Source organism: Triturus cristatus, chromosome 7 (genome assembly GCF_964204655.1).
Source record: "Triturus cristatus chromosome 7, aTriCri1.1, whole genome shotgun sequence".
In the NCBI taxonomy this organism is placed as follows: domain Eukaryota; kingdom Metazoa; phylum Chordata; class Amphibia; order Caudata; family Salamandridae; genus Triturus; species Triturus cristatus.
The window spans coordinates 1,160,043,058-1,160,060,402 of NC_140590.1; the positions used below are offsets into that span (position 1 = coordinate 1,160,043,058).

General features: G+C 53.0%; 2 protein-coding genes across 2 annotated transcripts in view; both read left to right on the plus strand.

The window, feature by feature from the left end:
• LOC146811318 (cyclic nucleotide-gated channel alpha-2-like) overlaps positions 1-9,351 on the plus strand; it is a 151,141-nt gene extending 141,790 nt beyond the window's left edge. Inside the window, exon 4 of the mRNA XM_085618405.1 lies at positions 8,724-9,351. Within this exon, the coding sequence (XP_085474531.1) occupies positions 8,724-9,028 (305 nt within the window). The 3' untranslated portion in view covers positions 9,029-9,351. The remainder of the gene's footprint in view (positions 1-8,723) is intronic.
• A 401-nt stretch (positions 9,352-9,752) lies between these two features.
• REEP2 (receptor accessory protein 2) overlaps positions 9,753-17,345 on the plus strand; it is a 168,819-nt gene continuing 161,226 nt past the window's right edge. The window contains exon 1 of the mRNA XM_085618407.1: positions 9,753-10,070. Coding sequence (XP_085474533.1) covers positions 10,039-10,070 — 32 coding nt within the window. The 5' untranslated portion in view covers positions 9,753-10,038. The remainder of the gene's footprint in view (positions 10,071-17,345) is intronic.

Sequence of the window (17,345 nt, forward strand, 5' to 3'; positions counted from 1 at the left end):
GGTACATTGGTGTACTTTGAGTGAGGTACCTCAGGTTAAAACCACTCTCTTACTCTGCTCTTTCTTAAACATTGTTGTTACAGTGGAAAAGTGGAATTGTGTCAGTTTCCAGCTATACTTGACACAATTACAGATAAACAAATCAAGCTGCTTTTGTAACTTCATAATTTCTGACATCACAGTTGGTCCAGTTAATAATTGTATATATTATCGAAGGAGACTGGTTTAGAATATGGAGCGCACTTATTTAAGTGATGCACCTTGCACTAATCCAGGCAACTCTTTATGGTGATTTTAGTTGTCTTTGATAACATAGAATGCTCTCAAATGGCAGCTGTGGAGAGCAGCCTTCAAACGTATCTTTAAAGAGTGTAAAGGTGCTTGTTTTACCACATTTATTCAACAGTGTAGGTTAGATGGAAAAGAACCACACAGTGTTTTATAAAAATAAGCCTATTTATTACACAATGCAATCAATAACACATTGGTGTATCTCCTAGCCGGAGATATCAACAATACACACAACAATGCCTCAAAATAATCAGGTAAGCAACACAAATATAAACTGGTCTCCAGGGGCATACAAAACCATACACTAGGAAAGTGGAATGCGAATTGCAAAGGAAAACAGGACTTGGACCAGGAGATTCAGAGGAGCAAGGTACCACCCAAGGTAAGTACTCAAGAACCCCTCGGAGGCTGTGTGCAGAGTGGAAACACAGCTGTGTGCCCAATGGAAGTCAATGGAGAAGTCGTGGTTGCAGTTTGAAAGAAGAAGGATCCTTCAAGAGGACCCTGAAGAATCTCTGTGGAGAGTCACCCCACTCGTGGATACCCCAGGAACCAGGGTACCTGCACCAGGAAAACCGGGTGCATGGGGGTGATGTGAGGTCGTAACTTGCCGTAGACGACAATGGGAGAATTTGGAGAAGATGCCTCTGGAGAAGATTGTGAAGGAGTCCGGTGGAATCTAAGGGTGGATACCTGAAGAGGAGAACCTGCAAGCAGAGGAGACAGAGTATATGCCACTGGGAGGTGATCAGGAGGTATGGAAACACAACGCCCACCGATGTCGGGAGGTTCAGAAGTGAAAACGGTTGCCTTGTCGCTGCAGCTGTGAGGACAAGGCAACGCTGAGGAAGACCAGGAGCCGTGCATGAGCTGTCCCACATTGGATGTCAGTGTCTAGGAGGTCGGTGTACGGCGGGAGCACCAACAAGCATTGATAGCCCCAAATGAAAGCGAAAAGATGCAAACTTTGGGACCAGCACAGTTCAAGGGTCTCACAGAGTGCAGGAGAGTCAGAGCAGGCCCTGAGCAAGGAGGGGAGCCCCCTAAAGCAAAGGAAGAAACTTGAGAGGACCCACAAGCCGAAGGCACAGGAGTTGCAAGAGGATCTCAGGCTGCTGACTGTAGATGGAAGCCCACGGTTCATAGGATGCAGTGAGGATGCTGATCTTCAAGGGGTGAGGTGCTGGAGGCTGAAGCTTCTTGTAGCCCGAAGATCTCTTGGGTGCAAAGCCAACAAGCCTTGGCAACAGCAATTTAACTCTGTACACAGGGGTTTGGTACAAGCAGCCCGATGAGGGATACTGTCCTCAAAGGGGCTGAGAAGACAGGTCAGGCCTCTAGGGAGCTGCAGAACTACCTCCTGTGTTGCTGGGCCTTGGGAAGTTCGTAGGACGAAAGGAGAAGCAGACCGGTCAGCTTCTTTGCGGTACCTGCAGATGCAGAGGAGTGACTCCTTCACTCCAAGGTAGATTATGTTGGATGTCATTGATGCCCACGGGCCTTCTGGAGAACCTGGATGAAGCATAGACACAAAAGATGCAGAAGACTTGAAGAACACAATGACCAGGAGCATAGGAGTCTTCCTTGATGCAGTCTTGGTTCCAGTTGAAGTCCAAGTGTCCAGACGGTCGAAGATTGTCTTGGTTTCAGAGGTGGGTTTTGTTCCACAATGAATCTAAGGACCCACCTACAGGGGAGCCCTTACGTACCCTAGGGAATGGATTTGGGATGACTCAGGAGTCCCTCCCAGTGGAGGGGCTGGACAGAGGGGAGGATACTACCCTGTCCATTGTCCAGTTTTATGCCAGAGCAGAAACCAAGGGTTCCTGAACTGGCTCAAACCGGAGTATGCAAGGAGGGCACCAAATTTGCCCTTCAAAGCAGTCTGTGGCGCTGGAAAGTGCCCCCACCCCAGTCCAATACACTATGTCCTGTCTGAGAGGTGGTTCATACCTCCCTGTGACAGGAAACGTATTGTTCTACCTTCCCCTGCTCGAGCTCAGCTCAGCAGCCGGTGGGCAGAATCGTGTCTGTGGTTGTCAGCAGCACTAGCTTGGTGGCAGACACTGAAAGCCTGTAACCGGGAGTATAGGGGGGTCCCCTGGGGAGCCCCCCAGTACATGGGAGCATACTACCAGCACCAGAATCAGTATTGGGGTATGATTCCAACATGACTGAAACCAAACATGACCAGGTTCGGTGCAGGCACTATACAGTTAGACATCTTGTAATGACTGATGTGCTCTATATACCTTAAAATGGCTGACCACACTTACAAAACCTGGAGAATAGACCTCGGCTTTATAGGGGTGTCCTGCTCATGCAGGGGCACCCTCACACTTGTAACCAAGCACCCTTCCCTCAGTACTGAAGAGCATGCCATAGGGGTGACTTATAGGTTTTAAGTGCAGTGACCTCAGATATAAAGAAAAGCAAAGGCCTCCCTCTCAATAGCTGACCAATGCTTCTCCCTGGGGTCAACCTTCTGCTGATAAAAGCAACTGGTTGACCGTGGCCCTCTGAATTAAGTTGTGACAAAACTACACCTATTCCTATCTCAGAAGAATCTGTCTGGACAATGAAAGGTATGGAGTAGTCAGGTCTTTTAAGAATTGAAGCAGAGAACCATAGCTTGCTTCATGTCATCAAATTCCTTCTTAGGGTGATCAAAGCAAAACCAAAGGGGATGATGGACGGAGTGTTGAACATTGCAAGCACTCACCCCCAGTCAACTGATCTGGGTTTAATCCATCCTCATTCTTTAGCTCACTCCGCCACCCCAGTTCAGACATGGCCATATGCAAATCAGTCTGACCCTGTGCCTCATGGGAACAGTCCAGCCCAAACTGCCAAGCCATGTCTTCCCTGGACCGGAAACAAGCATCCTGGGACCAGTTTCTGGCTAATCAGCCGTCATCAGCCAGGCTAGCTTGAATCCAGTGGCAAAGTGATCAATGGACCCACATCTGGGCATACCCTGCCAACTTAGGGCTGACATCTAACTGTCCACTGAACTGTCTTAGGCATTCTTTTGGAGGTGAGATCATTAAGGGGTGTCACTATGGACCCATAACCCTTTACGAATTTTCAATAGTATCTGTCAGGCCCAAAAAAGTCTTGGTAGTGGTAGTAATCCAGTCCATGATGGTCTGAATTTTGCTCTCCAATAGTTGAACCTGGCATTTACCTACAAGGTGGCCCAAGTACACAGCCTTGCTCTGCCTATCTGGCACCTTGTGGCCTTGATAGTGAGGCCTGCCTTCTGCAGGGCCTCCCCTCAAGTACATTTCTGAGGTGGGTCAGGTGATCTTCCCAGGTGGAACTAAAGACAGGTATATCGTCTAGAGATGCTGCACTATAAGCTTCCAGACCTAATAATACTTTATTCACCGGCCTCTGAAATGTGGCAGGTGCATTTTTGAAACCAAAATGCATAATAATAAATTAATAATGCCCACTGGGGGTTGAAAATGCTATCTTTGGCTTGGCATCCTCAGAGAGTCTGATTTGCCAATAACCGGCAGTCAAGTCAAATATACGGAGGTACTTGGCAGAGCCCAGTGTCTCACTCATCCCATCTGCCCTTGGCATTGGATGTGCTGCAGCAACAAATAATGGACGGAATGCTGAATAAGTCAAACATTCACCCTCAGTCGATAGATCTAAGTTGAATTCATCATACTTTTGCTCACTACAGCACCTCAGTTTCGACCCAGCCATATGCAAATCCGTCTTGACCCTACTCCTCATAGGAACAGTCCAGCCCGAACAGATCCTCCCTGGACCAGAAAAAAGCATCCTGGGACTGGTTGCGGGGTATCACCCCTCATCAGCCAGGCAAGCTTGAATCCAGGGGCACAGCAAGCAGAGGACCCACGTCTGGGCAAACCTACCCCACTCAGGGCAAAAAGTGCTGCAGCAACAAATGATGGACAAAATGCTGAATAAATCAAACATTCACCCCCAGTCAAGAGAGCTGGGTTAAATCCATTGTTCTTCTGCTCACTACGCCTCCCCAGTTCGGACCCAGCCATATTTAAATCAGTTTTGACCCTGCTCCACATAGGAATAATTCAGTCCGAACTGCCAAGCCGGGTCCCTCCTGGACGAGAAACATGCATCCTGGGACGGGTTTTGGTGTATCAGCCCTCATCAGCAAGGCTAGCTTGAATCAAGTGGTACGACAAGCAAGGGACCCACATCTGGGCATACCCATCCCACTTAGGGCAAAAAGTTCTGCAGCAACAAATGAATAAACATTCATCCCCAATAAAGAGATACGAGTTAAATCCATCGTTTTTTTACTCACTACGCCATCCCAGTTTCGACCCAGCCATATGCAAATCAGTCTTGACCCTGCTCCTCATGGGAACAGTCCAGCCAGAACTGCCAAACTGGGCCCTCCCTGGACCGGAAACAAGTATTCTGGGACTGGTTACTGAGTATCACCCCCTCATCAGCCAGGCTAGCTTGTATATAGTGGCACAGCGAGAATTGGACCCATGTCTGGGCATACCCATCCCACTTAGGGCGACAAATGCAAAAAAAGCAGATGATGGATGGAATGCTGAGAAAATCAATCATTCACCCCAGTCACTGATCTGGATTAAATCCATTGTTTTTTTGCTTGCCATGCCATTCCTGTTTAGACCCAGCCATATGCAAATCAGTCTTGACCCTGCTCCCCATGGGAACGGCGGTGCACAGTGCTGTGCCATATCTACAAGGCCACGTAAAGCCACCCTGCGTGGCTTTTCATGGCCTTGTAGATATGGTGTGAGGCAACGCAGCCCCAGTCACTGCATTGCCTCACACTGCAATGGGGAAGCATGCCATGGGCATTACAGTGGGTGTTCCCAAGTAACACCCATGGCATTTGACACATTCCCAGATTTACAAGTTCTGTAAACCAGAAAATGCCAGGGAAGGCATAAGAGAGGTGCAACGAGGAGAAATACATTATTTCTCCTCTTTTTTTCCTCTTTCTATGCGTGCTGAATTCAGCAACACACATAAAAGGAGGAAATTGCCTCCATTTATTGTTTTTGTGCAGGAAGGTGTTCCTTCCTGCACAAAAACAATCTCTCTCACAATGCAGACACCCTTGCATCATGATACAAGGGAACCTACATAGGTGCATGGAAGCCAAATGTGCGCAAGCACTGGGGAAGAGGAGACAGGAATGCACCGAAACTCATAAATTCTTGCCCTTTTCTTTTGACGTAGGGCAGTGCAGCAAGAAGGCTTACTGCACTGTCCTAGGCCAAAAGCTTGTAAATGAGGCCCTCTATCTGGCTGCAGATTTCTTACTGACCCTCCCATCCTCCCCACTCTGCCAACAGATTTCTGCAGTGAGTTACCCTTCCTAGGCCCATATTGATACACACCAGTTCATCAGCATTATTCTTGGCGGCACGCTTCTGGCATGGAAATGTCGTGAAAAGAAACTGATATCAGCGTGGTGAGTTGGCGCCTATATATTTGCACCTGCAAGGCGGATGATTGATGACGCAGAAGCGGAGCCGATCGACACCATCTACCGATGCTCAGGGGTACTGCTCAAGAATTTCTGAATCCAGTCTTATGCCTGGGGATAATTCTAAAGTCAGGCATCTGCGGCTAGATAGAGACTCTACTATATAAGGTGTTACCGAAGGTAAGTAACTTGTTCATTAGGTTGGTTTCCTGCACCAAAGTATGGATATGAAAACACGGATGCTGGGAGGACTAGTAAAATAGTTATGGATTGTCCATGCACAACAGGAGGGAGCTAAATGGATTGACCCAGGGAGTCTTAGTACATAAATGAAGTGATTGTTCGGCACTACAGCGGGGAGTTAGATGCATTGATCTGGGGATTCCTACTACAAGTATGGCGATAGATCTGATAGAGACTTCTAGCTGCAGATTCCTTACCTTTGTTCTTTTCTTTCCGCGCCAGTTAAGCACCGATCCGGGAAGAGCTACCCCTCTGCTGCTTTTTGGCAGGCTTTTTCTCGACTTTTGTCGATATTTTTGAGGACTTAGACTGGGAGGGATGTTGGGTAGGAAGACAGGTTTTAAACCGTGTGGGACTTGTTCCCGCATGATGTCTATTGCGGATCGCCCGAGAAGCCAGTTGTGCGATGTCTGTAATGTTATTCTGGCGGTCAGGCGTCCCTCCACTAAGTCGGTATACGCCTGCCGTTGGCAGAAATTTGTATTATACTGTACAGAAAGGTCTATTGACCCTCTTTCTGCTTCTGTTTCTACTGTCCCTTTGTTCATTCTTACCCTGCCCAGCAGGGCTCTGCTTTAGGAACTCTTAAGGGTTACCTTTCTGCTCTGTGTGCTTTTTTGCAGCTGCCAGACCAACCTTCTCTTTTTAAATCTTCTATTGTAAATAGATTTCTTAAAGGGCTGGTTCACTTGTTTCCACACACGCCCTTTATTATGCCACAATGGGACCTTAATTTGGTCCTCACTTACCTGATGTGCGCACCTTTCGAGCTTTTGCACAATGGTCCCCTCCGGCTGTTGACCATCAAAACAGCCTTTTTCGTGGCGATTACATCGGCCCGGGGAGTGAGTGAGTTGCAGGCGTTATCCAGCTCGCCTCCTTATCGTATGTCCTTTCTGGACAAGGTGGTGCTTCGCACCAGAGCATCATTTTTACCAAAGGTTGTGACTCCATTCCATCTGGGTCAGTCCATTACTTTGCCCAACTTCTTTGCTCCCCCACATCCCTCTAAGGAAGAGGAGTGTCTCCCCCGACTGGACCCAAAAAGAGTGTTGTCGTTTTACCTTGACCGCACAAGAGTGTTCCGGGTGGATGACCAACTCTTTGTGGGGTATGTGGGAACAAAGATGGGAAATGCGGTGCAGAAAAGAACCATCTCTTGCTGGTTTGTTCTCTGCATTAAAATCTGTTATGCCTTGGCGAAGAAGCAGCCTCCTGAGGGATTAAGGGCCCATTCTACCAGGGGAAAAGCTGCGACTACGGCCTTGGCTCGGGGTGTCCCAGTCCAAGACATCTGTCAGGCAGCGAGGTGGGCATCATTGCACACGTTCGCAAAACATTATTGCCTTGATGGTCAAGTGTATAAGGTAAACAATGGTTCTTGTGTGTTGCTTACAGTAGAATACTGTATATTTCTTGAATAACGCTTGACTATGCCTAATATGTAAAGTAATTCTTTCACCCAACGGAACCATTGTTTACCTTATAAACTTACTGCCCAGGTTCTGAGGGATACTGGGTTACCCCATTATTTGTTTAACTATTGATGGTCAAGTGAGCAGGGACGGGCACTTTGCCCTGCAAGACTTTTTAGTTTAGGTTGTGAGTCCGCAACCCACCTCTGGGATCGTATGGCTTGGGTATCTAATTCAAAGGTTAGGAATCTGCAGGTCTCTATCAGAAGAACATGTTACTTACTTTCGGTAATGCATTATCTGGTAGAGACTCTATCTAGCTGCAGATTCCTTACAGCCCCACCGATGCCTCCCCGCTTTGCGGACTGATGTTGGAAGACTAGGGTTTCCCCCTTTCAGGGCCCTAGTTTTGCACACGTTACATCAGTCACTTTGTGGCTCTGCGCTTCTGGCCATCGCCCAGCAGTCTGAACACGACTTCGAATCGTGGTCATGTTCAAGACACCACAGACATACGCGGTATGGATCGGTAACCGACATCATGCGGGAACAAGTCCCGCACGGTTTAAAACCTGTCTTCCTACCCGACATCCCTCCCACAGGAAGTCGTCAAAAATATCTACAAAAGTTGAGAAAAAGCCTGAGAAAAGGCAGCAGAGGGGTAGCTCTACCTGGATCGGCGCTTAACTGTTGCGGAAAGAAAAGAACAAAGGTAAGGAATCTGCAGCTAGATAGAGTCTCTACCAGATAATGCGTTACCAAAGGTAAGTAACTTGTTCTTCCTGCTGTTCAGCCGGGGTGCTATACGATGACCAGTGCATTGCTGGAGCAATATATTAACAATGGCTGCCGCACCACTGCTATCAAGGGAGAGGTGAACTCGTTGCGCACTTTACAACTCTGGGATCCTGCGGTCCTAAGAAAAGGACAATTGAGCTTTTGGGGTAATCGCTGGGCTTTGCTCTCAGTGGAGTTGCCTTGCTGATGATGCTTCGACAGCTTCTGTTGTTTCCAAGGTAGAACATGACAAACCTTTCTCATTCCGAAGTCACCTTTTTCATTTGAAAAGTCATGTTTACATTGTGAATATTGTACAGAATATTTTAATTGTGTCAAATATGATTTCTTTGTACACGTGCTGACATTTTACCGTCAGCAGTAGCCATGGTCTCCCGATAAAATACATGCACAATATTTCGGAACAGAAGTAAAACTCAATGTTAGAGTGATTAGAGTGATGAGTATATATGTCATAGTGCAAATTCAAGTAATATGGTTTGTCCTTTGATTTCTGACAGGAGAGTACCTCATCCAGAAAGGTGACACCATAGCAAACATGTTCCTGATAGTCAACGGGAAGGTGACTGTTTCCGGTCTCGCCGAAGAAGGAGGCATGAAGAAAACCTTCCTGGTCCCCGGGCAGGCCTTCGGTGTCAGATTCCTTTTCGAACGTGGGCTTGTAAAAAGAACCCTTCAAGCCGAAAATTATGTGAACATCCTGAAACTTTCCAAAGAAGACTTTGAGAACATTTCCTCCCTTTACGAAGAGGTTCAGGAAATACTCCAGAACAGAGGCCGAAGGCTGCTTAGTAACAAACTGTGACCCCAAAGCAAAGAATGGCATCAAAAGCAGGGTCGCCTGCCATGTACTTCTGTTAATTTGTCCTACACTTAGAACCCCTTTCCTGCACTCTCTTATCGTTGTTCATGCTCTGAGCTGCTGTCTTGCGCTCACGTTCTCTTTATTGCAAGCTGCGGACCACTGTCTACCCTGTGCTCTCTTCCGGTCATCCCAAAGTTTGAACCCCTTTACCTTGCTCTTTCTCGCACTCTTCTCTTCGTTTGAAACTCTTAATCCAGATGCTAGGCTGAAAGTGAGCCCCTTGCTACACGCCATACGTAATAAATATGTTCTTGAAAGAGTCGAAAACCAGTCTTATCTTGTAAATATTTAGCTTTAATCTTCTTTTGTAAATGAAGGCGCGCTTCATTAGTCTGTTCTTAATGGATTTGTCAACACGTCTTTAATCCTGGTAATTATGGACTTTTTAAAGGCCCTTTACTTTAAACGGCGAGTTACTAAGAGGGCTGTTATACCCCCCTCATCCCCCCCCCCTTTCTTAAAATTGTATTTTCTCCAATTCTAACCGACCCCTCTTACTGGACCAGATATAAACAGCGCAGGTACGCAGCCTGCCTGCCCTGCGCGCTGGCCCGCTGCACCTGCTTTAATCCCGAGCTCTTTCCTGTCGGCTCACAGCTCCGGCGTCCCCTTTAAGGCCCCTCCTGGCAGCAGAGCGAGGACTGCGGCAGAGATGAGAGTGGAGGACCGAAACCCACAGCCTTCTAGTGACCAGGGACAGTGCACCCCGGGGAGAGGACTGGCCCGTCTCATCGCCCGCACTCCTCACGCAGTCCGGACCTAGTCCGACGCGACCTCTGCGACACGGACATAGGAGCCCCGAATCTCGCCACCCACCGGAGTTCCCCCCACCAGAGCCAGATCCGGGCTCACCAGGAACCAGCGAGTGCCAGGGGAGAGAGGGCTGCGGGCAAAAACAGACAGCGCCCTCCCCCCGGGCACATCGGAGCCTTCAGCATCCCACCGGCGCAATGGTGTCCTGGGCCATCTCCCGGCTCGTAGTGTGAGTATTACCTGGGCATTGGGGCTGCGAGGGCTGCAGACTGCGGCATCCCCTATGCCTGATTAACCAGTTCACCCGTAGCACAGTATACATCCCCCAGCACCATCCGTCATATGACACTCCGTCATCGCCATAACATATAGGCACCAGCATTCACACGCACGTCATATGGTCCTCGCATCCAGTAAGTAGCACAGACATTGTGCGGTTTGAATGATAAAATACAGCAATAATCGAGGCTCCTGGGGGCCTGGGTGCCACTGCACCTGCTGCACCAGTGGAAGCCACTTCACTGTAAACACCATCCCTAAGTGTTTCGCAACCCTGCCCAGTGTTATCCCAAACCCAGCGCAGAGACCAAGCCCCTTCGATATAGCAGACCAGTTTCACCCCCATCTTTACCCTCCTACTGAGAGCTCAGGCAGGCACCACGCGTCATCTTCGGCCACGCTCTACTCAAAACACGCTGCGTCGTCCATGCATCACTGCATGGGCGTGCCCAGCGCATCTTGCGGAGCTGTCTGCTTTTAGTACTGGATGACACGCCCAAGGGTAGCAACCTGCGAAGTCTTTTCCCTTCCCTCGCCCACGAATGCCTGATGAAAGGCTCTGCGCATACAAGGATCCATCAAGGATCCATCCTCTAAACCTGATACTTGAATCCGACTTCTTAGCATAGAAGGCGGTTGAAAAACTCACTCCATAATCTCATTTGAGCTTTCTGGGACGGAGGACAGCAACGCGCTCAAGTTTCCCAGTCCCATGCAAGAGTAGCTCATTCCGATCTGGATTTCTTCTATGCTTTCTGGACTTGTAGCCCTGCTTATCCAGTTTCAAATGCAGCACTGAAAGTACCATCATGCAAATCCAAAACCTGAACTGGATGAGGTATTACTGCACCGAATCAGGTATTCCAGGACCGTCTATGTCATTTCTTTCCGCACCTCCAGGAGTATAGCCAATGTACTAAACACCCCAGTCATAATTTCCACCAGATGCCCACCCCCTCATGCACCCCTGATGGACTCTGCTCTCCCTTGCCTCTTTGACATGTCACCGTTCCTATTCGACATCACACCCCAGGGACTTGATAACATATGTTATCCAGTGGGTTACAACCACAAGTAGTTTTAGCCCACCCTCTGCCTCTCTGCCAATAATTGTAAGGCAACAAACTAATGCACCTCAGAGATAGGGGTGAGCGGCAAACTCTGCTCCACCGATGGAGTTTTGCCCACACTGGCCTCTGCCTGGAGCACAAAGTTCTTGAAAAACTCCACCTAATGCCGTGTGGTGGTGTTAGAAAGGATAGACGGACCGGGAGGGTCGGCCGGGGTCAGGAGGAGAGGTCTCCGGGGAGAGCCGTCTCCAGCGATCGTACAGACAAGTAACTTCCCCCCCCACAGACAGATACCACACACGGATAAGGTTCAGTGTTCTTTATAAGCACTTCTTAAGATACGGTTGAATGGTACAAGGAGGTCTGGACTCCGGGGTCCCCTCGATTCAAGTCTCTCAAAGCAGGGTAAGGGGTAGCGGGACAGTTTGTCTACCAGTCGGGTAGTTTGGATGAGATGATGCGTAGCTCACAATCCTCGAGCTTAGGTGGTACGGGCCGCGGCAGCGCCAGCAGGTCCCGCAAAGATGGTCGATGTACGGTCCGCGGCAGCGCCAGCAGGTCCCGGTGAGGATGGTCGTTACAACGGGCCGCGGCAGCGCCAGCAGGTCCCGGAAAGATGGTCGATGTACGGTCCGCGGCAGCGCCAGCAGGTCCCGGTGAGGATGGTCGTTGCAACGGGCCGCGGCAGCGCCAGCAGGTCCCGACGAGGATGGATGTTGTAGAAGGCCGCGGCAGCGCCAGCAGGCAGGACGATGGTTCACAAGAGCGGGCTACGGCAGCGCCAGTAGTCCGTCAAGGCTGAGTTCTCTCGGTGTCTCTCGACTCCAGGATACAACTGCCTTCCTGCTCCGGAGTTGCCCCAGTTATAGGGCAGGCGCCCTTTGATGTCCGGACCCTCGCACTTGGAGGTCGGAGGGCCCGGGATGAAGGTGTCCAGACACCCAGCAGGGGGTGGAGCCAGCGCCTGGGGGAGCTGGAGGCGATCGGCACCTGGCGGGGGAAGAGCTTTTGACACTTCGTCCTCCCATTGACCTGCCAAGTGGTCCGCTCACCTCCCGGGTGGATGGTGGTGCCGGGATGTCGGGGCCGGCCAGGCCCGGGGTTAGGGTCGGGGCGAGGCCACGCGGCCTCGTGGTGCAGGGCCCAAGATGGCGGCTTGAACCGGCCGGGGGAGCCGGTGGGGTTGGGCCCCGTGATGAGTAGAGGTCCGAGGGCAGAAGATCCGTCGGGAGACGGGGTACAGGTGCTTTTCGTGGATTATGCCTGGTGGGCCGGAGCTCGGGCCCCGTCGTGCGGGGAGGGAGTAAGCCCTTCGTGTGGCCTGTCCAACATGCGTCCCCCCCAGCTGAAGGCGGGGAGAGTCACCCATCTCCTTGGGGACTCTCTTCGTCGAGGCGGAAAAAGCGGGACAGGCCATCCGCGTTGGCGTGGTCTTGGCCTGGTCGGTGCTCCACAGTGAAGTCCATTCCCTGCAGGGAAATGGACCAGCGCAAGAGTTTCGGGTTCTCCCCCCGCATCTGCATCAGCCACTGCAGGGGTCGATGGTCGGTTTGTACCCGGAAGTGGGTACCGAAGAGATAGGGCCGGAGCTTTTTGAGGGCCCACACCACTGCGAAGGCCTCCCTCTCGACGGTGCTCCAGCGCTGTTCTCGGGCCAGGAGACGTCGACTGATGAAGGCCACCGGCTGGTCATGACCTTCGGGGTTTAACTGAGAAAGGACGGCTCCGATGCCGTGGTCGGAGGCGTCGGTCTGTACCACGAATTCCCGACCGTAATCGGGGGCCTGGAGCACAGGGGCGGTGCACAGGGCGGCCTTCAGCTTCTCGAAGGCCGCTTGACAATCGGGGGTCCAGTTAATCCGCTTCGGTTGGTTCTTGGACGTGAGACCCGTGAGGGGCCCCACGATGCTGCCGTAGTCCTTCACGAACCGCCGGTAGTAGCCGGTGAGCCCCAAGAAGGCTCGGACCTCGGTCTGGGTGACGGGGGGCTGCCAGGACTGGATGGCAGCAATCTTAAGTTGTAGCGGGGCCACCAGCCCGCTTCCCACTTGGTGCCCAAGGTAGGTCACAGACCCCTGGCCAATTTGGCACTTGCCGGCCTTAATTGTGAGGCCGGCCCGCTGGAGGGCCTGTAGGACCTCTTGGAGGTGACGGAGGTGGTCGGGCCAGTGGCGGCTGTAGACAGCGATATCGTCCAGGTAGGCAGCGCTGAACTCTTCGAGCCCCGCTAAGACCTGGTTCACGAGGCGTTGAAACGTGGCGGGGGCATTCTTCATGCCGAAGGGCATGACCTTGAATTGGTAGTGGCCATCGGGGGTAGAGAAGGCTGACCGTTCCTGAGCCCTGGGTGTGAGGCCGATCTGCCAGTAGCCCGCTGTTAGGTCGAAGACACTGAGGTAGCGGGCGGCCCCCAGCCGGTCGATCAGCTCGTCGGCTCGGGGGATCGGATGAGCGTCGGTCCGGGTGACAGCGTTCAAGCCCCGGTAGTCGACGCAGAATCTCAGTTCAGGTGCGGTGCCGGGGGCAGCGGCTTTGGGGACCAATACAACCGGACTGGCCCAGGGACTGTCCGAGGGCTCGATGACCCCGATTGTGAGCATCTTGGCCACCTCCTCCTGTATGCAGGCCCGTACCCGATCTGGTACGCGGTAGGCCCGGTGTCGGACAGGGGGACTGTCCCCGGTGTCCACGTCGTGCAAACACCAAGGGGTGACCCCGGGGGTGAGGGAGAACAGGGTAGCGAACTGCAGCAGGAGGTTCCGGCAGTCCTGGCGTTGCTCCGAAGTGAGGGCGTCAGAGAGCCGGAACCCGTCCACGGAGCCGTCATTCTCCTGAGTCTTCAGAAGATCCGGGAGGGGTTCGGAGTCTTCCTCTGCCCCACTGTCCGTAGCCATCAGGAGGCTGAGTTCTGAGCGCACAAAGTGTGGTTTGAGTCGGTTGGTGTGGAGGACCCGAAGGGGGTTCCGGGAGGTCCCTAGGTCGATGAGGTAAGTGACGGGGCTTTTGCGCTCGACCACTTTGAAGGGCCCCGTCCACTTATCTTGCAAGGCACATGGTTCGGTGGGGGACATCACCCATACTTGTTGTCCAGGCTCGAACTCAACGGAGGAGGCATTGTGATCATACCACTTCTTCATGTCCTCCTGGCTGGCCTCGAGGTTCGCCTTGGCCATCTCTCTGAAGCGCCGGGTCTGATTGCGTAGGGCCAGGAGGTATTTGAAGACGTCTGGAGGGGTCTTTAGGGGGGCCATCTCCCAACCTTCTTTTACTAGGCTGAGGGGCCCTCGCACAGGGTGCCCGTACAGGAGTTCGAAAGGGCTAAAACCGAGGGACTTCTGGGGAACTTCGCGGTAGGCGAAGAGGAGGCACGGGAGTAGTACATCCCACTGGCGACGGAGGGGCTCTTCCAATCCCCCAATCATCCCCTTGAGGGTGCGGTTAAACCGCTCCACTAGTCCGTTCCCTTGGGGGTGATAGGGGGTCGTGAATCTGTAGGTGACCCCGCATTGTTGCCAGAGGGACTTCATGTATTTGGATATAAAGTTCGTGCCTCGGTCGCTGACGACTTCTCGGGGGAAGCCTACCCGGGAGAAGATCCCCATTAGGGCCCGGCCAACCACCGGAGCTGTCACGGTCCGTAGGGGCACCGCTTCGGGGTAGCGGGTGGCATGGTCCACCAGTACTAAGATAAACCTGTGTCCTTGTGCCGTGCGGGGGTCCAGAGGCCCCACGATGTCTATCCCCACCCTCTCGAACGGGGTGGTGACCACAGGGAAGGGTTGCAGAGGGGCTTTCAGCTTCCGACCACTCTTCCCGCTGGCTTGGCATGTGGGGCAAGATCGGCAGTGGTTCAGGACGTCGTTCCTCATCTTCGGCCAGAAAAAGTGGGTCACTAGGCGGCTGTACGTTTTATCTTGGCCCAGGTGTCCAGCCAGGGGGACATCGTGGGCCAGGTTGAGCAGAAAGTCTCTGAAGCGGAGAGGTACCACCAGTACTCGACCGGCCCCCAGCTCGGCGATTCTTTGCTCGCTGTATAGCAGGTCGTTATCCCAGTAGACCCAGTGAGTTCCGGTGGAGTCCCCTGCGTTCTGGGCGCTGGCTTGTTGGCGGAGTCCCTCGAGGGAGGGACAGGTCTTTTGTTCCTGGCGGAACTGTGCTTGGGTGGGCCCCCCCTCTTGACGCCACTGAGCCAGGTCAGGAAGGTCCTGGGGTTGCGCGTCCCCTTCGGCCGTCGGCTCTGGGAGGCTGGCCCCGTCGTTGTCTTCTACTGGGGCGACTGGGGGCGGAGGTGCTGGCCATTCTGGTTCTTCTGATCGAGGGACGGCACGGGCGGCCATGGACCGGGTGGTTATGCAGGCCCAGTCCGGGAGGCCCAGCATCCCCAGGTGCTCTCTTCTCTCAACGGTGGCCCACGGGGAACTCTCGAGGTCATTCCCCAGGAGGCAGTCCACGGGGGCATCGTCCCGGACCGTCACCTTCAACAGGCCGGAGACCCCTCCCCATTCGAATGGAACGCAGGCCATTTGACACATACTTTCAGAGTTGTCTGCTGAGCGGACGGGGCAGAGAATGTTCGGCAGGATCTGCTCGGGCTTCACCAGGTGACAGCGGATGGCCGTCACACTGGCGCCTGTGTCACGCAAGGCCTCGGCTCGCTGTCCATTAATGGTCACCCACTGACCGTATTTCCTGGTGTTAGCGGGTAGGGGAGCCCGCGGGACCATGTCTCTTCCCCCTAAGCACGCCAGGACCATGGCGGCCGGTTCCCACTCTTGCTGGGCCGGCTCATACTCCTCTGGTTCCTCCAATGATCGCTCTTCCCCCAGGGCGGCGGCAGCTACCTGGCGGGGCTTGGGTGTTTGGTTCTGCGGGCAGCTCGGGTCATTGGCGTAGTGGCCGACTCGCTGGCATCGGTGGCACGTGACGTTGGCTCGGACCCCAGGACGCCACGGGGGGTTGCCCCGACCGGCCGGAGCCGGGGTGCTGGCCAGGGGCGTTGCGGGCAAGGCGTCTCTCCCTCGCCCCTGGCCCCCTCCTCCTCCCCGAGGACGGTGCTGGCCTTGGTTGTTTCTGTTCTGTTCGTGTGGCCCCCTCCGGCCCACTCGGGTGCTTTCCCATCGGTCAGCTTCGGCGGCGAGCTGCCGGGGGTCAGTCAGCTTACTGTCGAGGAGGTGCTGCCTGAGCTCGACGAAGCAGTTGTTTGACAGGTGCTCCCATACCATCAGGTTAAAGAGTTGTTCGTAGGTGGTGACCTGGCTCCCCTTTATCCAACCCTCGAAGGCACGGCTGAAATAGTTCACGTATTCTACCCAAGTTGTACCTGGGATCCGGGTGCAATCTCTGAACCTCTGGCGGTACATCTCGGGTGTGAGGCCGTAGCGGGTGAGGAGGGCAGCCTTCATGTGGTCGTAGGACGACATTTGGTGATCTGGGAGCTGCAGTAGGGCATCGCGCCCCTCGTTGATAAACCTCCCCCAGAGTCCGGCTCCCCAATCACTCCGGTCGATCCGGTGGGAGGTCATGGCGATCTCGTAGGCTTTAAACCACTGTTGTATGTCGTCTTCTCGGACATACTCGCGGACAACATCCTTGGGGATGTGGACTTTTTTCTCGATTGGCCCCGGGGTGTGTGGTCGCTCCGGCACCCCCAGTTCTTTATTCTGTTTCCGAAGTTCTATTTCCGCCAGTTTGCGCTCGTGCTCGAGCGTTATTTTTTTCTCCTCCAGCTCTCTCTGTCTCTGCTTCTCTTCTCGTTCATCTCGGAGCCGCATGTGCTCGAGGTTGAGTTTCTGTTCAGCTAACTTGAGTTCCCCATCCATCTTGAGTCGTGCCATTTCCAACTCGTGCAATCTGGTTCTTTCTCTTTCTCGGATCTCCTCCTGCGAGAGGCCCGTTCCCCGCTCCTCGGGAGCCGTGGCGTTCCCCTCTGGTGTGATGCTGCTTTGGTCGGAGGGTCCGGCGACCCCAGTTTCTGTCCACGACTCTAGGGCGTGCTTTAGGTCATCTTTGGTACTCAGGCCGGTGGTAGCAATGCCAAGTTCTATGCAGAATTGTCTCAGTTCGCGGTGGTTGTATTCTTCTAATTTATCCATTTGGAATTTCTCGGTGGAGTTGCTATCTTGGGCTGACATCGTGTTGTTGTCGTGGGGTGAGCT